The 26,903-nt window shown below is 41.3% G+C and overlaps 1 protein-coding gene across 5 annotated transcripts in view; it reads left to right on the forward strand.

The window, feature by feature from the left end:
* THSD7B (thrombospondin type 1 domain containing 7B) overlaps nt 1-26,903 on the forward strand; it is a 512,613-nt gene that overhangs the window by 462,080 nt on the left and 23,630 nt on the right. For all 5 annotated transcript variants that reach the window (XM_051810239.1, XM_051810241.1, XM_051810240.1 and 2 more), the window contains 5 exons: nt 8,800-8,933; nt 9,651-9,804; nt 19,216-19,357; nt 20,743-20,858; nt 21,936-22,053. In XM_051810239.1, the coding sequence (XP_051666199.1) occupies nt 8,800-8,933; nt 9,651-9,804; nt 19,216-19,357; nt 20,743-20,858; nt 21,936-22,053 (664 nt within the window). The remainder of the gene's footprint in view (nt 1-8,799; nt 8,934-9,650; nt 9,805-19,215; nt 19,358-20,742; nt 20,859-21,935; nt 22,054-26,903) is intronic.

Below are 26,903 nucleotides of genomic sequence, written 5' to 3' on the forward strand. Positions count from 1 at the left end.
TTTAGGCTTTACTAATGACAGAGCCACCCAATTAAGATTTAAATGTCTGAAACCCTTTTGTATCTGTTATGATTGATAGTCCGTAATTGTGGGGTGTCTTACCAGATCTCAGGTTAAGCTTAACACCTTTTTTTATAAGTTTTTGTTATCCTAAACTTTGATTGTGAGAGACAGTTATGAACTTGAGAAGATTGCTGGATGCAACTGAATGAACTGTGCTTTATTCTTCAGCATAGTCATTGCTTTTCATTCACTCATAAAGAAACACCTGATTTCTGCTTGAAGGATTCTTTTTTTTTTATTTTTTTTTTTTGAAAGATGGGGAAATAAAAGAATTGAATGCAGCCTTACACTGTGGCAGTTTTAAGTAGGTTTTCTTCCCCTTTTTTTTTATTTATTTTGCAATATTATCATATAGCAGCTAAACTAATGAATATATAATTTTCTTTCCTTTCTGCTTGTCATGCCCTGCTAACATGGACCTCTACAAAGGCTCAGGTTGGTGTTGCAATCTGTCTTCATCTTATTGTTCTCATTTAATAAAAAGGGCTTTGATTTTGTTCTACATCAATCAGCTTTTTTCCCCCTTCCCCTCTTCAAAACTGGATCCAACATTATTACTACATAACAGATTCATCCGGAGAGGTGCCACATTTGTTTGTTACCCCTGAAACTGCAGCAAAATGTGCTGTTTCAGAAACAAGGGACACTGATTTATTTATATCTACTTAAATTTACCATGCTTGTCTGGCTTTGTGACAGGGAGGCAGCAGCAGCTGCAGCACCTTCAACTCCTGAAATCTGTAAAATGCACTGAAACTCTCACTAATAAGTTTCTGCCTTGCATTAGACCCCCATATTTGACAACATAGTAATATAGCATTTCTCAATATCTTATCTGGATTCAATATTTTCTTGATAGTGACAAAATAGAATTAAAAAATAAAATAAAAAAGCAGAGCCAGAGGAACTGGCCATTTGTGATTGTATTCTCATATCCCCCATTCCCAATTTAACAGGTACAATTTTTGTATAGGTCTGAGACTAAATTGTCTTGCCTGAGTATTTCAGGTAGAAATAAATGCCCAGTACCTGCAGGGTTATACTTTGTGCTGTGTCCTGCTCCTCAGAGGCTGTAGTGACAGTAAAACCAGGGATGCAAGTTTGGGGCCAGGAGCTACATGTTCTCCCTTATTTTCTCATGTTGAATGATGCCACCTTGGTATTTTAACCTCTGTGAAAGAGCACTCCTGCTTTACCATGTTACAACTTGGTGTTTCTAATGCCTGCACCAATCTCACAGAAAATAAAGCCACTTACTGCTCATAAATATGAATTAATAAACCTTGCTGAGCAATATGTTAGTTCTGTCAGAGTGAGCCGTAATGACTGGGGTTTGAGAGAGCTCGCCTCAATTAACTTTTTAAACAAGGCATTTTCCACTCATTGCACTTAAGAATTTGAAATAAAGCAGTGTCTGACTTTGAATATTTAATTACCCGTTAGAAGAATGTAAGGTATTTACTGGGAGCATTTTGTAAAGTCCAGCAAAAGGCTAGATACAGTAAAGGCCATGGTGAGGGAAAGTGGGGCATCCAGATATCTTTATAGCAAGAATACCCTGCTGATTTCCTAATATCTCCTCTTTTCCTCATTTTACAGGCAGAATTTTATGGTGCTGCTTTTTTTGATGACTTCATCCTGAAATGTCTTTATCTGAACTTTTCAGGAGCTGATTTTAATCTGAGATGTCATCCAGTTAGTGCAGGAAATCGGGCATTTCCAGATTCAGTTCCTCACTCCCTTAGGGCTCCCTTACCAACCTGTCTGTAGTAAATCACTCTTCATCCTCAGTTTTCTCATGAGTAAATTAGGATTAAAGTTGAGCAGTTTTGAGGATTGGGCTATAAATAGATAATCAAGAGAAGGAGAAACTTCAGAGGCTTGATAAGTGTTTTCGCTCTTTTCAGAGAAAGTGATTTTTCAGCAGTTTTTGAAGTAGTGGAGCAGTGGTGAAGGATCTGTTTCTGTAGGGGCTTCCATACTGCCCGCAGAGCAGACACTGGGAATTGATGCAACTTTCTGTCTGTTCTGTCATAATTACTACCCTGACTCTGAATTCATATTTTGCACTTAAAATAAAATGGATCCCATCCCTTTGCCAGCTACAAAGGTTTAGACAGGTCTAGGTTTTCTTGGTTTAATGCCAGCGAAGGTTTTCGAGAACCTCAGCGAAGGTTGAAATTGATTTTCTTTTTTCCACACCACAGAGGAGGAAAAAATCACAAACCCCTTTGATTTGGGCGTAAATGAAAACTAAAAGTGCTGAATTTGCTCCACGAGTATTTGTGCAGGTATCTGCTAGAGGCATAAAAAATTCAGGAATTCCAATAATTTCAGAAGTCTTACTGCATAATGAATCTGTTCAAACTTTTGTGCTGTAAGTAATTTTGAGCAATTTTTTTTTTTCATTTTGGTGGCTATTTGCAGCATCCAAAAACCCAAAGACAAGTATTCATCAGTGAAACCGCTGCTTTGCAAAATCCAAATTGTTTGCCAATTAATTGTTCAACCAGTGGTGAGTGGTTAGCATATTTCTGGCAATCTTGATCAATATATAAACTAGCATGAAATAAAATCAATTTTATTTTAAAGAGGACTATTTAATGTTGAAATTTTAATGAGATAATTTCTGTGATGTAGTGTTTGTTAATGTGCAAGTACTTCAGATATACAGTTAATTCAGTAAAGCTTTTAAGTGCATGCTTAGATCTGCCAAATCAAACACGCAGTTAAGTAATTAACAAAGCAAGTACTCCATTTTCAATTCAGTTTTAAAGAATTAAATGATAGAAACTCATTGTTAGAAATTATCTGGTTTGGATTAAACAGAATGTGAAAGCAGTGTTAGTACATTATAAAAGTTATTGAATTAATATATAGGCATCTTACAACCAAAAAAGAGATTTGTGTGAAATAGATGGAGTCAACGTAGAAGTCAAATTTGCAGGTTATTACAATGAATGGACATTTTTTGGGATGTATTTCCCACCATGCTCTGGATCCATTTGTGTCAGGCTGGTTACAAGGGAGTGCTGGCTGTGACCCAGATGTCACCAAGTGGTGACCATGAGCTCTGAGAGGAGGAGAGATTCCCTTTTGCACTGTGACATCCCACTGCTGCCTCCCCTCCTCTTGCAGCCTGGATATGCAGGGAACATAAAAGTGGGTATGCAGACGGTGTTAAAAGTGAGCAAATTGCTGGCCAGTCTTAGTAGGAGGGGTTTTAAAATCTGCATTTGATTTTCCTTACCATTAAGTCCATTTGCAGACCAGAGCAAGTCAGCTCTCCCACCTAAAAAAAGATCTTTTCTAGCTTTGGTGTTACTCAAGGTGGTCTCCACAGTTTAAAAATGGGTTGTTATTTCTTCAGCTCTGGCTGTTTCAGTGTATTAGGTCTAATGTAAACTTGGTATAAGGGCAGCGATGTGAAATGAACTTACGTTAGTGATGAGTTTAGCCCATTTGTATTAGAAATGAATAGCACAGAGGTAGTCCTCAGGGTCTCAGGCAACTGCTACAGTGATCAGTTTGGTTGTTCTAATATAATAAGCAGATATTGACTTAGTTGGAGTGAACACCAAGATTTACTGTCATGAAAGCTAAAATATCGACTGAGGGAAAACCAGAGTCAATATTTATCTTGAGGGACAATAAATCTTGATGTTCACTGAAATATGAAGTCACTGTGATTTTCACAAGTGTTGGACCTCGTTCTAGCTCATCAGAAAAGCTACCTGAAGTGTAGGTAGAATTTCTTTCAATGAATTGCATCAGTTGAGTAAGTGCACTTGTTTCTATACATCCTTTGCAAGGCCTCTGTTATTCCTGACCTACATTTAGATAAGTTAGAGAACATTGTAAACCACACCAAAACTCCTTGGTTGTTAGGTATTTGGACGTTTCATTAAAAGGCAAGTATCAGGTATTAAAAGAGAAAATAAATAGATTAATGTTTGTATATCTTACTGAAGTAACTGTTGACATCGATATTCTTTAGCAAGAGCTCAGGCTTTGCATTGGACTGAATTGTAAGTGGCATCTTTTGTTAGGGCAAGCTTTAGCAGTCTGTCTCCTATGTCCTTCTTTCCTTTAATTTACTAAGAAGTGTGCCCATCAACTTGATTTTAGGTTTCAGATGTTAAAGTACTATTCTAGGGCAGTTGTGTCTACAAAGAGCAATACAGTGGTCCTGTGAAAGTCAGTGGCAAAACCCACCTTGACTTCAGTCAGGCATTGTTTCACCCCTTGATTCATTGAGCCCAAAACCCAGCATGTAAATGTGAATAAAAATTGGATAAAGCAGTTAATTTCCTGAACTACTTAAAGACTGTGTTTATTTCTTGAGGCAATAAGGGATGGAGCCAGGCTGGCCCCCTGGGTGCTGAGCTCTGCAGCTCCTCATGGGTCAGGCGTTTGCAGCTTCCATCATCTTTCTCTCCCGTGAGCCATGCAGAACAACGGGCCTCTGTGCCTATCACATGGAATTTATTTCATTTCTGCCCTTCAGGAGATGGATTATGGTACTACAGCTCCATACACGTGTTGAGGAGCTCAGTCTGAAGGGGTTTGTAAATGCGCTGTCATAGTGCGTTTGCATAAGTTTGGGGAAGGGTGAGCATTAAGCAGTATTTTTAGTGGAACTGTTGTCTTTGTGAAGTGGCATAACTGATCAAGAAAGGTCTGTATCTGCAGCAGAGATACTGAATGGCAAACATGATATGGGCTGGGACACTTAGACTGTATGTAATTTGAAGCTTGGATGCACTCTGTGTTACAGCCAGGGATCCATGGGAGCACATCCCAACCTCGTTCCATGCTCAGGCACTTCGGGTCCCTGGGTTGGTGAGGAGTGAGGGCACCACATCCCATCCCAGGCTCAGGACAGGGGTGTTCCCATGGACCTAGGAGGTGAGAAGTGAACTTACGTTGCCCTGATAGGTAGGACCCAAAGAACAGAAAGGCTTAGGCAAAATCCTTTCAAAATGCAAAGTCAAGAGCATCATGTGACCTCCTTAAGTATCACAGTTTCTAGCAAAACTTGGGAATGAAAGATTTGTTTGGATTTTTTTCCCCAATACAAAAAAAAAGAGGATTTGGAGGTGATTGAAAACAAATTATGGCAAGCCAGGAGAGAGAAACAGGAGGAAAACGTTGTCCTGTGGAGGAAAGGACCACATACCACATCACTGTAGTTTTTAAATGCAAAGATGGAGACACAAATTATATTCACAGCTTCCTGAATGCATTTCCATAGAGTTCCATCTGTGGAAATCTTGCATCTCTTTGAGACTCCCATTTAAAAGCTTAACGGTGTCCATTGGTGTCTGTTGTAACTTGTTCTGATAAATCTGTGCCTCCCAGTGATGTGAGGTGGTTATTTACATCTCCCCAGTGTCCCAGAGGTACTACCAGAGATGGCATTGCTCAGTGCTGACACAGGGCAGAGGGGAGAGGTTGTTCAGAGGCGAGAGGTGCTGTGTGTCAGGCTAAGAACTTAGGAAAACAGGTTGTTTGTAACAGTTACATTTCAGAGTTTGGTGGTGAGTGTAACCTGGGAATCCTGACCAAAGTGAAAGTACTGAACAGGTCAGCAGCAGAGGTGCTGCAGGGATATGTGGGCCAGTGTTGTGTGACCTTTCTCCTCCAGTGCAGAATGGGATATCTGTCTGTTTGTCTGTCTGTCAGAGGAGGAGAAGAGCTGATGGGACTTCACATGTAATCGTAGCAGTTTGACACAATCAGACAGCAGACAAGCAATGCTGTATTAATGGCTTTGTTGTTGTGATCCTGCCTGCTCTTGAAAGAGCTCATTTGAAGTTTCACTTTGTATTATGTGTATTTGTGTCACTGAATATGGGATTTCTGTTTTGACCTCACATGTTTCCTCAGATAGATTTTAGTTAATGTGGCATCCCCTGCCTGCCCAACATCTGGTTTTCCTACACGGGTACATGCTGCAGGAGCTTTTGACCACCAAAACACATTTGTGGTAAATGCCTTATGTTAAGCCTCTACTGCTATCCACAGGTGGGCTTTGCTGGTTCAGAGAGGTCTGAGGTTTAACAGATGTTAAGGCAGAGCAATCAGTGGAGATGGTATTCCCAAGCTCTTGACCCTGTCCTGGCTGCAGGCAGCAGGACAAGCACTGAAAGGCTGGCAGTGCTGTGAACCTGCAGGGTTCACAACAGTATCCTCTAACTCTGAGGGAAGGTTATTAATTAGAACCAGGAAAAGAATCTTAAATCCCCAAAGCCACTGTTTGTGCTGGCCTGCCCCTGCTGCCCTGCTGTGCTTGTGGAGGGAAGCAGCACCACACCATCAGCTCCTGGCCGCTCCCAACTCTGGCTTTCTCTCCAGAAGTCTAAAGAGCAGGAACAGGCCAACCAGCTCCTAATAAACTTACTAAGTTTTACCATCCTTGACACTACCCAGTGAGGCACCTCCTCCCTGGGCTGCAGGATTCCTGCCCCCAGCAACCAGCTTTGTCCAAGTTTGGCTCTTTTCTCTCTCTGGTTTTGCCTCCCCTCTGTTTCTGGGAATCACTGATCATGCCTCAAGCACACATTTTGCTCTCACTAATCGCCTCCTGTGGACAGCAGTATGTTTTGTCAGGCAACATAGGCAGGCTGTAGTTTTTCCTTCCCCCTGTGGAGCAGGGAAAGTAATAAATACTCCCTGTCTCTACATCCATCTCCGGGATGGATGTCTGTGGGGAATGCCAAGGCTTCGCAGTGCCTGGAGAGGGATTGCTGTTGTCCCCGGCGTGTGCAGGGATGTGGCTGCAGGAGCCAGTGACTCTCTGGAGGTGACAGGCTGGTGGGGCAGGATAGTGGCTTCCCAGTTGGGAGAGTGCTTCCTCTGTGTGCTCCTGTGTACAAGTTAGTGTTAACGAGCCTGGCTGCGCAGCTAATTAGCAGCACTTGTGGTGCTGCTTACCGTATCAAGTGTCTGAGGAGCACTGAGATCTTTCAGAGACCTTTGTGCAGGTCCAGCAGGTGCTCGAAGCACCACACACCCCCTGAACTCCCTCAAAAGGCTGTGGGTTGACCCCACTCGCTCTGACGGGAAAGTTGTTGTAGCAGATGCCATCATTGAGCATAATTTATCCCTGGTGTAGTAGTGCATGTTTCTATGTGTTATTTGTGCACAGGCCATGAAAAAAGGATTTCACAGAACCATAGAGTGGTTTGGAAATGGACCTTAAAGATCATATCGTTCCAGTCCCCCCAGCATGGGCAGGGACACTTTCCCACTAGTTCAGATTGCTTCAAGCCTCATCCAAGTTTGTAATTTGTTCTTAATAATATATAGGGAAAGTTGTACTAATTGTACTGCTGCCTTTGCCCCATTTGTTCCCCTCCCCTTCCTCTGCGTGGAACATGATACTCTTATTAGTTCGTGTTGTCCTTGCCCTCACCAGTCCCAATTTTGGTTTCCCTCTTTCCTGTCTCTTCTTCTTTGTGTATTTTGCACTTTTCAGCATCTCTAATTCTTCCTTCTCTGCTAAACCTGTGCACAACATGTAAGCAGACCCACTGCTAAGTTAGTTTCTGACATTTTCTGTTCCTGAGGGGTTTTCCTTTGCAAGTTATCTTCCTTTTATTTGATAGGAAGGTGATTTTCTGATGGGATACCAGTTTTGTTTCTGGACTGATATCTCAATCTCCTTGTCTTCCCACCTCTAAAGTGTTGCAAAGGCTTCTTTATTCTTGTGGCCACAACATGCAAAGTCATAATCCGCTATTTTAAAATGAAGCTGTAAATTATTAAACTTGTGGCTGATTTTCTTTTGAGGGGGTAACTGGGAGGAAGGCTATTGATTTATAGTTATTTTAAAGGTGAGAATGAAATGACTCCACAGCAGCAAGGCTGAGGAGATCTTGGTGTGTGGAAGAAGAAATTTTAGGTGCACTGTATTTTTCCAGGGCAGCACATATGCTTCGTACAAAGCAACAGGGAATACTGTATCTTCAAATCAGCTTCTGCAGGCAAGCCAGATTCAAAATAAATAACTTTTATTCATCACTGTAATAGAACTGTTGATGCGTTCATTTATTTAAACCTAAACATCTGCTGAAGTGTTATATCTCAGTGTGCTGCTTTTAACAACCTGAATATCTGGCACCTTTTATCAAGCTTTTGGCTGTATTTTTCTCTCTACATAGATACCATAGTTCAGGTGAATACACTGTTGTGTTTGATTGGGAGATATGTTAGAGATAAGTCACTTGTATGGAAAAAAAAAAGCATTTACAGTTTTTATGTATAAAAATGAAATTTGTGGGACGCATGAAATTTCATTCTTTTATGGTAAATGACTTACAAGGATGTGTTAGAAGCAAAGGTAAATGAGTGCTGATTTTAAGTTTCTACCTTCTGAGACATGAAAGGATGTGGTACATACAGTCCTGGTGAATGACATGTGATAGATTATACTGAGAGCAGGCAGAGCAAATGAAATTGTAATGGAGTTCCTCTTTTGGCTGCAGGAAATAGCTGTTATTTATCCTGTTTCCTAAGATGCTGCATGCATACTACTCTTTATTATATACTTAAAAATCCCTTGGCAAGTCAAAAATGAATAAATGAACTTAAAGCCATTACAACACCCTTAGCATAAGGAGTGTAAGCCAGGATATTTTTCAGTGTGCCTTTTGCTGGGCTTGGCTGAGGTGTTTCTGCAGAGGTGCTAACCTGGATGGCTCAGCTGAACAGTTTGGTTCTTTTTCCTGGCAGGTGCACGAGGCAGTCCCATGCTACAGCGAGTGCAATCAGTATTCTTGGGCAGTAGAACCGTGGTCTCCGTGCAAAATCAACAGCGAACAAAATTCCCTCCACTGTGGAGAAGGAATACAAACGAGGAAAGTCAGGTGCGTGAAGACAAAAGCTCAGGTACTCCAGATCAAAAAGAGCTGATATGTACTCGAATAAAGCTGGAATATCTGACCATCTGACAGTGAGTATGTTCCTGAGTCCAGTGTACTTTGATGAAAAGAAACATGTGTTTATGTGCAATGGTTTACAGGAAAAGCATCTCAGAGATGCAGCCTTGGTTTTTCAGGAAGACAGCATGATATTTAAATTAGAATTCTTCAACCTAAATGCCATGTATACATAAAGCTCCCTGAGGTGCCTCCATATTCTGATTTGCTAACATTTTCCCCAAGTAATGGCACTGCACGCACCAGAGTAGCATTCATTATTACTGAATATTCATTCCCCAGGCACGGGGAAATGCTTAGTTATTTCCAAATGTTCAGATGTTCCTAGCAGGAGCACAAAGGTTTGTTCTTGCTGGGTGTCATTTTCTGTTTGCTCCTCTGTCAACCGATCAAAGCTAAAATCCCTCTGTATGAAGTTTGAAATGTTTATTTAAAATGTTTATTGTTACTGAAGTCTGTGAGTAACAAAAGCGTGTTGTGCATGTAGCTGTTTCTGATTTGCATTAACATGATTAATTCTGCTTTTTGACCAGACGTGCTGCACGTAACTATTGTCATGTCTGGTGTCCCCTATGGGGTCGAGCAGACTCGTTGATATCCATCACATCCATGGTACTCTAATGAAAATGTCTGTTTCCTGTGTAGGTGTGTGAGTACTGCTGAGGACCATGGAGGGGAGACTGTGCCCAGCGCTCAGTGTAATCAGGCTGAAATCCCAGACACAGTGCAGAAGTGTAGCTTGTACTGTCCCAGTGAGTGTGCAGTGTCTGACTGGGGACAGTGGAGCAGGTGTCCACAGGTAGGCCCTCCTGCTTGTGTCACTGGCAATGTTCCTCTTTGCTTGTCCTTCAACCATTTCATGGCATAATTATTTTCTAGGAAAGTAAATTATTTTCTTAGGGATGTCAGGCTTAATGGATCCTGCCATGTGGTTGAACCTGGAGATATTTATAACTCTACAGAGACTGAGCTATAGAAAGTTGGTTAGTGAAACACATAGTTATTACTGTGACAGTTGATTTGACACATCCTTCCCCTTGGTCTACGGGAGAGGGCCCACACAAGCTGAGTGGGTGAAGGGAACAGTATTCAAGCTGCAATAAGGGCTGTCTGTCTGAGGAAATATTTGCAAGGAACACCTCTGTCAATGATGCACGACTGCCATAACAATTTACTGGTAAACTGTGGTGGTGACACTTCTCTGGACAGGTCTTAGTCCTGAGGGAATAATAGCTCTCCCCTCCCAGCAGACACTATTTCTGTCCAGCGTCTCCTCCTCCTCAAAACCTTGAGGGAAGATTTGAGACAACAGCAGCAGAAGGGCATGGCAGCAAGATGCCTGAACAATTTGTCATGTCATGAAACTTGGTGAATTATGCAGGGATTCAAGCCACTGCCAAGCGCTCTGTGTTTTCCTAAGTGTGCAAGATGGAAAGAAGCTGCAAATTTTGTATTGTGAAACCTCTCTGGCCTCAAAGCATGTGATTTCAAACCTATTGTTTCTCCCTGATGGGTGTTGAAATAGGTGCCGGGTTTAATCTCACAGGGTTTTTTTAACAGACTTACTTGATGTATTTAAGTGACAAACATATATTCATTGCCCCTGTGTTAACAGGGCCATTATTGAAAGTCTGAGTGGTTATTGGACAGGTATTTATACTACTGCTGACACAGGTAATTTCCTTCCATAATATTTTGTGTAGCGTATCAATATACTCGGCAAGAACATGTCAAATAAAATCTTGTGTTTCATTTCCTGCGTTCACCTCCTCCTGAGCAACATAGCTTTGATGAAGTATAACGCTCTTGCAACCCATACAAATGCTTGGATACCTTTCAAAGTCCCACTGTGGTTGGGCTGTTTCTTTGCCATTGACTTTTTCAGACATAGATTTTCCTCATTTTCGCACGCAGTGAACTAATGCAGAGATCCTTGAGGCCATTGGGTGTTTTTCAGGTGCCTTGGTGACAGATCAAGCAGAAGAACTGCTTGAAGCTTTAAGCACCCTGGTATCCTTAAGAATTGGTATCACCAAGAATTTTTGCCTGGAGGCTCCTTTTTGCCAGTGGTGAAGCCTCCGTAGCCCACAGAAGCAGGAAAGGGAAGCCCAGAGCTCATGGGCTGCACTCCATCAGGCAGCACAGCTCTTGGCAGGCACAGGGCCTCATGCCACAGTCCCTGTGTCTCCTTGTGCATCCTTTTGCCACGGTGGATGTTAATTCATAAATGTGAGGGCATCTGCATGCCAATGCAATTAACTGAACAATATGTTTTCACAAGCTGTTCTGCAATGCTTTGTTATGAAACTGAGATGACTGTGTGCCGACGGAGCATGTTTCAATAGTGCTGTCCAGATACGAGGCAATAAACAGCTTGAAGTTTTATGGGCAGATAAAACCCTCCCTTTGATGAGTTTACAGCAGTGCTGTCTCCCTTTTACAGCTACTCCGGCTGTTTGTGTTTGGTTTTAAGAGAGAACCACACAACACAGTCCCTCCCAGGCTGCACATGCTCAGCATCTCCAAGGCAAGCACTGGGCTTTGCTGTCAGTGCAGAGTGACTGTGCTGTGCCAGTGGTGTGTCTTTGGTATGTCTGGGGCCAGAGGTGTGATGGGGCAGGGATTGAGGGAATGGTGGTGGCCAGGAGGGAGGGACTGACAGCATTAGGGTGATTAATGGAACCCTCATCTCCTGAGTCACCACTAGGAAAGGAGGTCACTGAGAATGGCCATGAGCCAGTGGATGTGGGCAATGGAGTTACAGAGCCAGTGGAGCCTATGGAGGATCCCATTCCATCTGTAAGGCAAGAGCTACCTGTGGTCAGCTGAGTAGCTCCACTGGTTGCAAGTGAGAGCTTGGATCTGGACCATGCATGGAGAACTACAAATAGACACCCAAATACATACAGACACCCAAATATAGGAGTCTGTACCTGCAGCTGCATCTCATGTTAAGTCTTTTGGTCAGACCTATTGGGCCTTCAGTCTTCCTTCACATGTCTTCCCACAGAGCTCAAAATACATGCCAGTAAGGGTGTAGGCACAGAACCTCTTGCTCATTAGGGTTGTCTATTTAATTGCATATTATACCATAGCTGGTATAATCATGCATGGTTTCTGATTCATGCCAAACTGTGAGGAAATGCCTGTCTTCTGAGGATGTATAAAATGCTTTTTGAATATTCACCAAAAACATGTTTTCTAAGTATGACTCCTTTCTCTTCCCCGACTAGTCCGAAAAATTTGAAAGATCACATCATATTGCAATGAAAAAGCAAAACTGTAAATCCTGGCTGCTCTTTCTCAAGTGCATTTGCATTTCATACCAAAATAGTTGGCACTCTTCTAGTCATACCACTCTCATGAGGCAGCTGCCAAAGACCATTCCAGGATATCTTCCTCTAGTTCTGGTCGTGTTTGGCTTGCTGGAGATAAAGAGGATTTATGAAACTTGACAAATTCTAGTTTGTAAGAAATGAACAATCACAATTTCAGCCTCATGTTTGCCTGAGGAGTTCTTTGATTTGAGATATTTACCGAAGATCTTGCTCAGGTGAGAATTCTTTTCCAGCCGCTTTGGTGTTCTGCTCATGTTTTATAGTGTTGATAATAAATTCATCCTGATAGCAGAATAACTAACTCTTATCAGCTGAATATAAAAAAGCCTTTTAGATTATCCGTTGTACCTTTTGTCAATATGTCATTGTACTCTGGATACTTCTAGGGTATTACTCGGTTTTTATCTTGCAGCAATATTCTTCCCATGTGAATTTTCCACTTTCAGGATGGTAAATGATCTTGAATCATGTTGAAATCAATGAGTCATAAAGGTGGTGACTGCTTTGTCAATGGAAAGTATTTTCTTCAATACTTTTTTGTCTAAAACATTGTATTTGCTCTACCTTTTTTCGGTGCATTTCCCCTTTACTTTTAAATATTTGTGTTCTTTTATAATTTCAGATGCTCCCACAATTCTTTTATGTGTGTTTTTCAACTGAATTCCAATTTTCACATCTTGATTATGGTGCTATTTAACACTGCTACATAAAGGTAAATGTTAATATTTCATCTAATGGCTGTGACCCAGAAATGCAGCTGAAATACAATACCTCAAGGTTTGAGGTGTCTCTGTACTGGACTCAAACTTTGAGGTTTTGTCTCTGTACTGGATTCAAGAAACTCATAGTTACTGATTTAAAGCTTCCCTATTATTTTCACTATCTCTATTGTGAGAAGTAAATTCAAAACGGTTTTTCCTCTTGTTGAAGACTGTTTTTTGGCTCACAAAGTTTTCTTTCTTGTCACTAGGTAACGTCCATGTAACTTAAATATCAAGCCTTTAAAGCCACTTAAAATAACAATTTGAAGCTAGCTGGTTAAAAAAAAAAATCCTAGGCAAATTAGGTTGACTTGCATTTTGCTTCAGAGATTTCTTATTTGTTCCAGGGACAATAGCGTGTTCAGTCAGACACCATCACTTGATTGCTCAAAGACCCAGCTAAACAGTCTGGAAACTGAAATCCCATCATCTCTGTTACATATTCAGTGATGGAATAACACACACTTCCTGCGGCGTCTCGACTTTATATTCATCTGACTTGGAAATGTAATTAATTGACTTCAATTGAATTCATCAAAGCATTCTTAAAAAGAGTTAATATGCGAGTGGTGCTACAAGTCCCTGAAATAATTACCTCAAATCTATTTTGTTAGCTCTCTGTTGGGTGGATGGCTGTCGCAGCCCCCATTGCGGATCGGAGTGGCCTCCTTGCTTGCCTCAGCTGTTGGCATTTCTAGCAGCTAATTCCAAGAGCTCTGAAATTAGTTAATTATAGGAGGTTGCATGTCTAGTGAGTGAGAACAGCTGTCTCCGTTTCAGCGAGCATTTTCCTCTTGGATCAATAGCGATGTACCACGCTCAGGACTTGCCACAATTGAGTTATTATTCCCTCGAATCCGCGGGGGGGGAGTGTGATATTGCCACAACTGATCGGATTAGAAGTGTCACCAAGCAATGCAGCCAGCTCTCAGGCTTGCAGTGGCTTTCATCGTGGATGCAAGTCGGAGTGACTACAGTTTGGAAATGCCAGCTGGAAGGGAAATTGTGGGCTCGTGTAGACACTGGGGCTCTGCACGTGTGTTACCGACGTCTTCATCACAGCTGGTACCTGTGCACAGAATCACAGAATGAGCAAGGTTGGAAGGGACCACTGGAGGTCATCTAGTCCAACTCTCTGCTCCAGCAGGGTTCCCTTGAGCACATTACTCAGTACTGTGTCCAGACGGCTTTTGAGTATCTCCAGAGGAGACTCACCAACCTCTCTGGGTTTGGCACGTAAGTTTGGCAGAGCACTTGCAGTGTGGAGGCTGGACTGAAGAGTGAGGCTTGCACAGTGTTGTGTTTCTAGCCCAGGAGATAATTTATTCAGGTCAAGCATGAGAACTATGCTGGTCCAAGGTTTTTTGGAAGAACACGTACTGCTCCTTAGCATAGCTGTCGCTTGGATTTTTTTGTATAGCTTTCCAAAAAGTTGGTAATGCTGTATTTTTTATATTTGTTGTTTTATTTTTATTCATCTTCATTAGCAATCATTCTTTAAAAAGCAGTGGTTCTGTGTGGAGGCAGGTAAAGTTTCAGAACCTAGGTCTGTCTGAAAAAGAAAATTTATGTAAATGTATTCTCATTTCAAAAGATTGCTTGTGTTATTGTGAATGGCTTGTTAAATTGTTACAAAACATCCACACTGGCATGAACAATATAATGGTTCATTGCTCTGTTAAAAATAGTCAAATACTGTTGATGCCTTGCACATGCCTTATTTCGAGATTGTATGTTTTCTTATGAATAGCCTGTTAAAAATAATGGAGCCAGCTATTTATAGCTCAGGATGCATTATACAAGCTGCTTGATAAATTAAACAGCTTAAAGGGCCCTCTAATGGGTTACAGCCTTTGTGCTGTACAATTATGATGTTTATGAAAGCCTAGATCAATGGACAGCTTTTAAAATCCATCACAAAGAAGGTCTAATTGTGTATACTAATGTGTGATGTGTTAACAGCTCTTGCACTGGAACTTAGCATTCATAACCTTGCAGGTTTATTTTATTTCATACCCTTCTCTTCCAGAACAAACTTTCAGTGCTTTACCTGCTCCATTATTGCCTGGAGCGAAGGCTGGGTACATCCTTTGTGTACGGTTTTGTCGCTCACTTTTTATGTTGGCTTAAAATAGTGACAGGTGCTCATGGTAAAAAACTGGGGTCGACTAGAAGAAATATTAAAAAATGCGGTAGTCAATAGAGCCAGGAATTCCTCCACAGAATCAAGATGATGGCTGTTATAATTTCTAAATGGTCCTTTGAGAAAAACTCTGCTTTATTCCTGCCTTAACATTTTATGTGCGTCTCATTGCTTCAAAATATTTGTTTCTGTAGTGGTTTATATAATCTGGCCTATAGGTTCCTGGCTCTAGCTCAACATTTTCATACTTCATGGAAAAGAATAATGGAAATGGTGAGATTTGATTCTATAAAGTAGGGTGGGACAGTGTAGTCCTACCCATAAAGAAACTTACTGTGTCTGTGTATGACATCCTACTGCTTTAGGCTATTAACATACCACTTGAGATAGGTCCCCATTATTGTTACCATCCAGAAATTAATTGCATTCCTATCACCAATTCTAGAGTATGCATATGCCAGAATCACACAACCCATTGTCATTAAGAAGGAATCTGGACAAACAACATAGTCTGTAAAACTTAACAGGCAAACTGTTAAGCAAACTTAACCCTGAGGGAGCATGGAGTTCTCCAGGCCTCTGGCCTTCTACCTCTGTGCATCACAGCTACCTTTATTTCATAGTACTTGTTTCCTCTCCTATATTTATGGCCAGTTAGTACTCATATTCATTGTCTTTCTTTGATCCATAAATCTTTATTTCTTGTCTAAGTGGTGTTATTTCCTGCCCGTTTTCCTCTTTTCTTGTAATTCAACTGTAGAAATGTTGGCTAATGCTGAGCACAAACCAGTTGTGATAGCCTTACAGGAGGCAATGGCTGACTTAATGTAAAATATAATTAAAAAAGCTTCATCTGTCATCAGTGAAAGCAGTAGTTGCTAATAGAGCAGTAGGAAGTAAAATAATGTCTTTGGAAGTATAGCATCCACTCAGTGGGAAGAGAGGAGTTGTAAATGAAGATACTCAGTAAAGCATTGTTGAATCACAGTGGGTTTTATTTATTTAAAAAAAACCCAAAATTGTAGGTTCATATATGCATTCAATTAGAATCTTGGATTCCTAGGGCAGATCAAGTCTTGATCTGTGTATCTGAATGGCAGCTTCACTATTTTGTATGGAAGATTATTTGAATAGTCAGATTTGTTCTGCCATTTTCTTCATTTGTGAGAATATTCAGAATCAACACCTTCTGTTTTTTTGCCCAAATCTTAATTAACTCTGTGATAATTTCTTACTTTAAGTACTCAAGGAATATTTCTTTCATTTGCTGCCTTTCTATAAATTACTGCCTACCATTCCCATCCTACCTCCTAAACATGTAAATTGCCATTGATGGTGTTTGGTTTTGCTCTCAGAACCTGGTAAGATCCAAATTTAGGACTAGACATGCACCCTTGGTCGTGATAGCAGTGGTGACAATGGTGACATAATATCTTCCTCCTGCTGTGCAGATTACACACATCCCTTCATTATTGCTTGTTAATACCCTCAGCATCTCCCCACTGGAATCCATCCCTCTTCTTTAACTTTCACTGTTCACATCCCCTAATGACTCTGAGTCTGCCAAGCCATTTCTCAACCTTTGCCATGTTGTAAACACTTAATTTTTTTCCAGCCTGGGTTTCTGGAGGGGTCCTGCAGGAGTTGTGCACCCAAACCCATTGAGATTCCAGGGTAGCTGGATATTCAGCTTCCTCCCTTGCTCCTTTGAAAATCCCAGCTTTCATCTTTTTTTTTTTTTGCAAGTCATTCCTTCCTGCTGCTTACTCAGTTCCATGTATATTTGGCTCAGTTTTTTACATAGTTAACTTGAAAGAGTAAGGCCAGAAAATCAATTATAAAACTAATTTGACTTCTCAATTGACGTTAAGAGAAATTCGACAAATAATATTACAGGATATTAGTTACAGTTTGCCGACTTTGAATTTTTGCATGTTTCCTGTGTACTCAGCTTGATTAAATGAACGCTTTTCCTACAGAGATTCCTTATTATTCCAAACTGGTAAAAGTGAGGAGCTTATCACATCAGCTCTGGCTTCTGAACACTGTGGCTCATCAGTGCAGTGAGAATTCAGGCTTCAGAGCGGCAGTAAACCAGTTGTTTGTTTGGATCCTGGCAAACACCAGATAGATTTTGACCTGCACACTGATCTGCTGCCCACCAGGAGGATATCTGAGAGGGAAAACAGTCCTGCCAGCCAGGAAATCTGGGGGGCTCTATGACAGCACTGGGCTGCATCAATGCCCTGTAATCGAGCACAACAGGGGGCATGCTACACAGGGGAAAAATACTATTTTATTAAAAGAGTTTTCTTATCTACAAATGATGCATATTTTCTGTCTGCAGGTTCTCATTTTGAAGGGAGCAAAAGCAGGTATTTCTGAGTTGGCACAGGCAACTTCTATCACAGCATCCATTGATTTTTCTTTTTCCCTTTGGTAGCATAATTCAGAGAAACATTAATTAGGAGTAGCCACTGAGATACCCGCTTTGATTTTTTTCTTACTCATTTTGGTTTATTGGCAAATCATTTAAGTTATTAGTGTTAGTTGTGAGGATGAACAATCAGATTAGTTGAGAAAAAGGCAGTAAACTATTGGTAAACACTTAACATATGTTTAATTTCCAGATAATTAGAAACAATCGGGTATTTTAGCTGACCGTGGGTATTCAAATGAGATTACCAATTTAAAACGATTTGACAAGATGTGTGTCAGCAACAAGAATATAATAGAATTTCTTTCACAGAATGTAAGCATAAGGAAAATAGACCCTGGCAATGTATTGTAAGACTGAACCAAACTTTTTTCTTATTTTTCCTGATATTTCTTCTGTTCAGTTATGCTATGATCTGTGCAACTAATCCAGGTTTACAGCAGTCTGAGAATTAATTTCTGCTGCAAGGCCATTACATTTCCCTTTAATATTCACAATACGGGAATTATCCACACTTTCACCAGTGCAGGGTTCAGTGTTTGCAGGCAGTTTGTTGCATGATAATAAACCCATGGTTTTAAGCTGTTAGTTATTTTTTTGTAATTAAAGTACTCTATAGAAAAATCATGTTTTAAATCCCCAAGCATTTATGACAATGTATTTCTAAATGCATTGTTTGGGTTTTTTTCCCTGCTGTTCCTGAACAAGCCAAATGAGAAACTGTTAGGAATTAAATAGGTCATCTTGTCCAATAAATGGCTGTGAATACCTTTAATAGGGATTTATTTCCATTAGATTTCCTGGGACCATGTCCATGCACCCATTCATGCTGTACTATAAACAGCCCCATGCCACACTAAGAGAGTGAGGTTTGAGGGCTGCTAAAACCCAACAGTTTTCATGTGTGTGATGCACAAACATAAATGGAAACCTGCCTCATTAGGTTCATATTCCCGTGAAAATATAAACAAGCAAATCCTGGTTTGTAGGGAGTCGGACATCAGTATTGGTATCACATACTTTGAAAAGTCTTGTTGTCAGAATCATAACTGATATGCAGTTACGAATCTCCTTCCTGGAAATGAAAGCTTTGCTGTAACATCAGTTATTACTTAAAAATGCGTTAATTGTACCAGAAATCCTATCCCAATATTCAGTACTATGTCATTTTACTAGAAGTCTTGGAAAGAGGTGCAAAGTAGGGCACAGCAAAATGGCACAGTCTTTATCCTATTATCCCCAACGATCCTAAAAACATGGAGACAAAGGATACAAAAACCATGGAAATAAGTAGTATAAGAGTGCCTAAAGTAGCCAAATCGGGGTTGATAAAATATGACTTTTAGTAATATTGGGTTCCTAACATTAAACTGCATTTCTTTCCCTTCATATGCTTTTAAGTGTTGTTGGAAAAGGAGTGGGATTGTGTCATACCTCGATGTGGCTGTGGAGCTGCATGTAATGACCCTGGGCTGTTGGTGTCTGTATGATTTACTGGGGTCTCTGTACTGTCCATCCCTTTTGCATACAGGTGTGTGATCCCAACATTATGCAAACCCGAACTCGACAAGTGCTGAGGTCTTCTGTCAGTTCAAAGCCCTGCCCTGAAGATTCACAAATGAAGCCATGTATTCTTAACCAAAATTGCTTCCAATATCAGTACAACCTTACAGGTAGGTGCAGCTTTCAAATATACCCTTACTTTGTATTTTTAGTTATATTTCCTTGTGGCATTGGTTAAAGCCTTGACTTTAAAAGAACTACGTGTAGACATCATTGGTTTCAATAACTTTAATTACTTACCTATATTTTTACAGGTTACTGGACAAATGCCCAATTTTTGTATTTAAGTTGTCATTGCAGGTGCCCTGGAAGTAAAGCATATTAAATAAGATTTTCAGTGGGTTATCAACAGAATTGATTAAACCAATAATACCAACAGAAGTCTCTGCTTTGAAGGCAATATGGGTTATATGGGTGAGCACAGGATATTCAGAGCAAAATGCATTATTTAGGACCTTAGAAGCAATTGGATCTGCTGCAAACAAACTAACAAACCAAAACAAAACAGGAAAACTTCCTTTTGTTTTGACCAGCTCAAATAAATGAGAAAGGCATAGAGAGGAGAGATTAAGAGAAGTTTGGGGGCTGGTGGGAAGGGAGAACAAAGCAAGATAAAATATCTGAATATAAACTCAGCCTGTTTGTAATAAAAGCCCTAGAAACAGAGGCAGCAGGACGATGCCTTTTTTATCATCACATTTCAGAAATGCAGAACATTTATGTGTTCATGTTTATCAGAGGTAGAAGACACAAAGTAATAGGTTTTCTTCTCATCCTTCTTATTTATTGGTGGTGTATGGAAATTTTAGTGGCTTGTGCTGGGCTTTTTGTTTATTTTAAATGATGTTTTAAAGCTTATTTCAGTTTAGTTGCATTCTGACCAGCATAATTTCAGACACGTAATAAGATATTAATTTTCTTCCGCTGGAAATACTGTTTTTATTTCATGAGTATTAGAGTTTAGTTTTAAGTAATGGATTGCTTTGCCTTGAGACAAAAACAGGTTAAAACAGAGTTCCCCTTCAGAAATTTCCCCAACTGCTTTATCAAAGTTAAATTTTGCTTCAGACAATACAGTCTTGTAAGTGTGCCAACTGGATTGAACTGATACCCTTTATCAGCGTTCAACATGTGCGCTCGGATGTACCGGTTTCGTAAGGGGATACGATATCGGAGTGCAAAGTGAGTGGTATCTCCTCTGAGACTTGCCTGGTTTTAAGAACAACATCTTTTTGTGAGGACTGTTCTTTGTTTTGGGATGCCCTGATTTGGGGAAGTGCTGCCTTAGGTAAAGCCACTTGTACAAGACTTCAAAGCCAGGCTGGACGGGGCTTTGAGAAACCTGGTCTAGTGGAAGGTGTCTCTGCCCGCAGCAGGGGGGGTGGAACAAGATGACCTTAAGGTCCCTTCCAACCCAAACCATTCTGTGATCTGTGATTCTGTGTTGAGTGAAAAGGTGACCTGCAGCAGTGCACCCTTTGCTTTGTGTCTGCAGGCTGGAGTGGGTGCCAGCTGGGTGCCAATGCCTCGTGTGGACATGGGGAGCGGCGCCGACTCCTGAGCTGCCAGCGCAGTGATGGAGCCACCGTCAGCATGCAGCTCTGCCAGAGGGTGAGGAGGGCTGGGAAACATCCAGAGGCTCACTGTGCTTCCAGAAAGCTGGTGGTGCCTTCTGATCCACACCAAGACATCATCCATAAATGGTGGGAAAGTTGTGTTCATTGCTGGGGGTGCAGCCGCTGGGTGCTTTGGGGGACAAAGGCATCTGCGGGGTGTTGGAGTGGGTGGTGTCACCCCTTGACTCGAATGCATGTGGCATGGCTACCAACCCTGCACTATTCCAGTGGCTTCAAGGAAGCTGGTGACTAGGGAGATTGTGTCCTACTACGAGAAGTTTGAGGTTGTCCTTTTGGAATAAGACCCAAGGATTGAGGGATGCTGTCATAGTTTAACCCCAGTCAGCAATCAAGCCCCAGACAGCCACTTTCTTGCTCCCCAACAGCGAGATCAGGGAGAGGATGGAAGGGTACAAACTGGAGAACTTGTGGGTTGAGATAAAGACAGTTTAATAGGAAAAGCAAAAGCTGCACACGTAAGCAAAGTAAAACAGAATTAATTCACTGCTTCCCATGGGCAGGGAGGTGTTCCTCCAGGACAGCAAGGCTCCATCACTATGGTTGCTTGGGAGGACAAACAGCATCACTCCCAACATCCTCCTTTCTTCCTTCTTTCTCCCAGCTTTATATACTGAGCATGTTATCATTTGGTAGGGAATATCCCTTTGGTCAGTTGGAGTGACCTGTCCTGGCTTTATCTCCTCCCAACCTCCCATTGCACCCCCAGCCCCAGTACGAAAATCAGAAAAGGCCTTGGCTCCATGTGAGCCCTGCTCAGCAATAACAAAAACATCTCTATTATCATCACTGTATTCAGCACAAATCCAAAATGCAGCCCCATACCAGCTACTGGGAAGAAAATTAACTCTACCCCAACCAAAATCAGTAGAGATGCTTAGATGTGAAACGCTTCAACACTGAAATTGTTTTCACCCGTTGCACCCTTGGGAAAGCTCCCTGATGCTGGTGTCCTGCTGGAGTAGCTGCCAATTTTTGTTTGGGTGCTTGACTGTGGGGGGAGGTGGCTGGGGCCCGGGGAAGCTGATGCCTGTGTTTCCTTGTCACCTCACAGCTCCGCCTGGAGAAGCCCGTGCAGACGAGCAGCCGGTGTGTGGTGGGGTGCACGGTGGACTGCCAGCTCTCCCCATGGTCGGCCTGGTCCCAGTGCTCCCACACATGTGGCTCTGGTGGTGAGTCCCTGCCTGTCCTCCTCCCCCCCACATCTCAGCAATGCAGCACAAAAAGTGCCCCCAACCCCAGGTGGGCTCAGACAATCCTTGAGGAGGGGTACAGAGCTCAGGGATAGCTCCAAATCACGCTGAATTTGTTACAGGTGATCTTGGACGCTCTCAGGGTCCTGAGGTCTTGAGTGTTTTGAACAAAGCAGGCTATTTCCAAAGTACTCTGAAGTGAAAAATGCAACTTAGGAAGCAAGTAGTCAGATGCCTAGAGGATTATTTATTAATTAATTCAAACTCTCAGAATTCAGTCATAGCAAACATTAACCCCTAAGACAGGGAGTATGTAAAGCTACCAAAGAGCTGGGGAGTGTTACAGTAATCTTGAGAGAGAAATAAATAAACAGGAACCTTCTGGTGAAGTAACTTTTAGTCACATAATTGGATCCCATTGAAGAAAATACACAAAAACTATTTGTCATCATTTAATATATGCCTCTGTCTCCATCCTATATCCACAGGTCCCTTAATACTTGTGTGACCCCAGTAACTTCAGCAAGATTTTCTGTAACCAGTAATGCTCACCAGCATACAAAAAGTGAAAGGATTAGGACCTTTTTCAACTTATAGGATGTAAAAAACCCTTTGAGTATTGACATGAGGAAATGCATTGAAGGTTTTATTCAAAGTAAGCTTGAGACATTATTTCCCAGGCTTCTGATGTGCATTAGATGTACAGCTAATGGTCTTTAAGATTCAAGAGCCATAATGTATATTTGAATCAAATTCACTTAAGGTCAAAAAGAAAAAAGCTCTTAACTTCCATAAAGTGACTCCTTCAGATGGATTCTGGAGATCAAAGCATGTTACAGAAAAAGCTTAATATTAGGATTAGTGCTGTTCTTCCTTTGCTGAGCTTTTAGCCCATTTGTGAAGTAGTGCTGTCTTAACAGAAATGAATAATTCATGGACAGTGTTTTAACAACAACACACTGGGAGTACTATTAATTCCAAATTTTATTTTTTCTTCAACATCCATTTTGGAGTGTTAATGCTCATGTTGCTGAATAAAATTAATTTTTTGAGTGTTCAATCACTTGCTAAATTAAACAAGGTACAGTGCAAAAGCAGGTTGTAACTTTTTTATGATTTTTAACACACTTAAGAAGCTAAAACTCTATATAATGCCTGAAGGCTTTTTCATCCTGAGCTCTTATATTGCATAGTTTGAAAAAGGATGTGCTTGAGTGAAGGTAGGTCTTGTATTGTGTCCCTGATCCTGAAATGATTGTGCCAATTCTAAAGACTGGTTAAAGAGCTGGTGGCTACCAATGCATGCAAGGAGTTACTTCATGTCCTAAATCAGAGGAAAGCTGAAAACATCATTCCCTGCCAAAGCAGACCTTCCAGCCAGTGTCCCCAAGTGTCCTGGCTGCAGGTGCCAAACTGCACTAAGGCTGCTTGAACCACACGGTCAAGCCCAAGCTCAGCTCAGTTTACGGGTCATCTCCTGGTCTTCAAAGATCATGACTCTGTTATGTTGCTGGCTAGAGAGCTGTCTTGTATAGGCTATAGACAGGTACTATTCCTGTAGTTTTACATGGATTTTAAAGCTGGAGATACTGTTTTGTGAACCCATGGCAGCTGAGCAGTTGGGAAAACTGTCCTAAAAACTGTATCATAAAGAAGCCAAGTTTTGCTCGTCCTTCTCTGCCACTTGAATAGCTTTGCAGGGACCCAGGAGTCTTCTGAAACTCATGCCAAAGCGTCAGTGAAACAGAAGTACTTTGCATCCAAGTTATTCCAGCACATGGTTTATTTTCCTGCATCCTCAGTCCTGATTTGGCTTTTGCTGCAGCAGCCCTAAGGTGTGGAGCTACCCTGATATCAAACATCCATAGTGGATGGACCTTGGCACCAGTCCTGTGGCCATGGCCCTTGTGTGGTTCCAGCAGCACAAACACCATCATTTCAGCTTCCTCACTGAGTTCCAGTTGGTTATAAATACTACTTGATGATGGCATTAACAGAGAAGACATTAATTATGCACTTATCTGTACGTGGTGCTTCACACATGAATACAGTGAGAGTTTCCTACCGAAAAGTTCATGGACAGCGACACCTTTGAAGTCATCATGAGCTTCTCACAGGCATTTATGTGAATAGGATGAAGCCTCAAATTAGACAGGAAAAAACAAAGGATGACAATAAATGAGCTGTGGGAATTAGCTGTAGTAAACACTCATACTGCTTCCCTTTGCCAGTAAGTAATTGCCCACTCTTTGGTACAGCTGAAATAAAGGACTTAGGTGCTTGGTATTCAGAAATAATTCACAGCAAGTTGAACACACCATTACTGGATCTACTCACAACAATATGTTGCTTTTCTGTCTTTTCTTGGAGAGCGTGTGAAGGGCCTGCAGAAGCACCATCAAGGACTTCAAAGAGAAACATAATTTAAATACGATTCAGATCAAAATTTAATGTTGCTGGATTTGCGTTTTCATGTGTTTTTTTTACTCTAGCGTTGTTGCTAACGTTTTTATTCTGTCCATCTCTTCCAGTAACAGTTTGCTCTGATATATTTTAATGGATGGCTCTTTTTCTTGTGCAGGTTTTATTTTGTGGAGTAGTGCATTTAAACATGAAGTGGTGCTGCTGTGCATGTGGCACTGACATCTAGTACAGTTCTGGTACACAGCAGCCAAAGGCGAATATATTGATTTTTATAAATGATGATGAGTAAAGTAGATCTCTCTTTCCTGCCTGTGCTGAGCCTACGGAGATGTGTAATGGATATTTGCCTGTTGCAGCTGTAGTTCTGGGCAGCATCTGTTCAGGATGCTGGCTAGGGCTTTAGGCTGACATTGGGTTATATGTAAGGGTCCCTCCTATCAGCTGCTGTACTGCTATGAAAAGATGTATAGTACTGCCTTAATGGATGAGGCTTTCATGGCCTGAATCAAAGTTACTTGGAAGGATGTTTGGTAAAGCTAATCCCCAGCAAATTGAATTTCCTTTGTTAAGGTGAATAAATACATGAGGATGCTGAATTTTTCTACGTAAACGTTTTCCAATCCCATATGGTTTCTCCCAAGTTCTCTCACAGGAGGACTGAATTTATAAACCCCCCTAAACCTGTGCTTTTCCACTTGCAAAGCTGTCTTTATCAGATGAATTGTGAGATTTACCTGAGTTACTCTGAGGCACGTTGCTGTGCCTTGCTCAGTCCTCAGAGCCCAGAAGAGACATAGCGGGTTGCAGAGATGTGCATCCCAACACCAGACTGACCTGTGGGACAGAAACAAGGGAGAACAAGGATGTGCACAGCTGAAAGATTTGGTGGTTATATTCTTCCCTGATTCATCACCAGTTTGGTAAAACATTTGTGGCGTTGCCTTCTGAAGAAGAACTTTTTGTGATGCTTTCTTGCTTGCTACTCAAACTTGGAAGGGTCCAGTCTGACAGCGGTGGGAAATGCTGCTGGAAGAGGGGCCACCAAGAGCTCTCCCTGAGCTGTGGATGCTCCAGTGCCTCCTGGAGGGACTGGCAGTGGGAAGTGGATGAAAAGCCCTGTTTATTACCTTGTGACTGGACCTAACCTGACTTCCAGGGCTTATTTAAGTAACTTGATCCCCAGTCTGTTCTCAGAGTTTCTTGGTAGAGCTGTGTTTTATGTGCTCTGCCCACAGTCATCAAATTGGTTACAACATGTTAGTCGTTTTGACTGGGGTGAACTGTAGCAGGAATTTTAATCAGCTTGGTTTCAACCATGACACATCACTTTGTGTGGATAAAAGCAAGGAATGGCAAGATTTTTGGGGGGGTAAAAAAATCTCATTAACCTGATCTGAAAATATGATCCTATGTATCTGAGATGAAATTCTGGCTGCGGACACAAAACAGAATTTTAAGAGACCAGCATCAACAAGACCAGACTCTTTCAAAATCGAGCAAATGAAGAAATACTAATTTTCAATTTTCAGCCCACTTTCTGTCTTAATTTTTGTATCATTTAATACTGCAGAGCAGAGGAATCAGAGATGTGGCCAATACATTGGGAAATTAAAGAAAAATACAGTGGGAAGTTAAAGGCACAACTAAGATTGCTTCAACTTGCAGAGTTTGTATGGGAAGAAAATTAATTTCAGATGCAGTAAGATTCTCTTCTGCATAGGCAGCAAAAGATAAGGTATTTAAAAAGAAAAACCAGGGAGTTTTTCTGCTACTTGAGTGGTAATCGAGCACCTAGATACTGTTTGTGGAGTGGAAAAAGAAATCAGAGCTTTAAGAAACTCACTGCAGTCATTGTGCAAAGAAAGGTTTCAATGAAATGTCTTTCTTCAGTGATTTATTCACCGTGTAAAAAGAAAGTGATAGACTAAATGAGTCAAGCCTCAGCTGACCATTGGGACTGTAGTGAAGTTTCAATAGTTTGGTTAACCAACTGCAAGAAACCAAAATGGAAATAAATACAGAAAGGCTGTTAATTCCTCTTAAAAGAAAATAACGTTCTCTACTGAATGATCTTCCCATTTACGTTTTGCTAGAAACATGTTAAACAGAGTGTACAAAAGGAAATTATTTTGTTAATTAAAATAGCTTGATGAATGCTTCAGGCTTTCAAGTCCCTCCTAAGGAAATTGGATCTTTTAATCTTAGGAGGCCTCCTTTTCCATAGCTCCATGTGGGAAGGTGGTGCCTGGCAGGGCTGCAAAGCTGCCTGGCTGGAGGACCTGCATGTCCCAGGGTGTCCCCAGAACCCCGCAGCTGTGGGCTGCCCACCATTCCCAAAGAGCCTTTTTTCCATGGCTCACCAGTCCTCAGCATTCAGCATTAGGAAGAATTTGGCAAATTTGGTG

The sequence above is a fragment of the Manacus candei genome, unplaced genomic scaffold (genome assembly GCF_025592945.1).
Source record: "Manacus candei isolate 608988 ecotype Guabito, Panama unplaced genomic scaffold, ASM2559294v1 h1tg000077l, whole genome shotgun sequence".
Taxonomy (NCBI): domain Eukaryota; kingdom Metazoa; phylum Chordata; class Aves; order Passeriformes; family Pipridae; genus Manacus; species Manacus candei.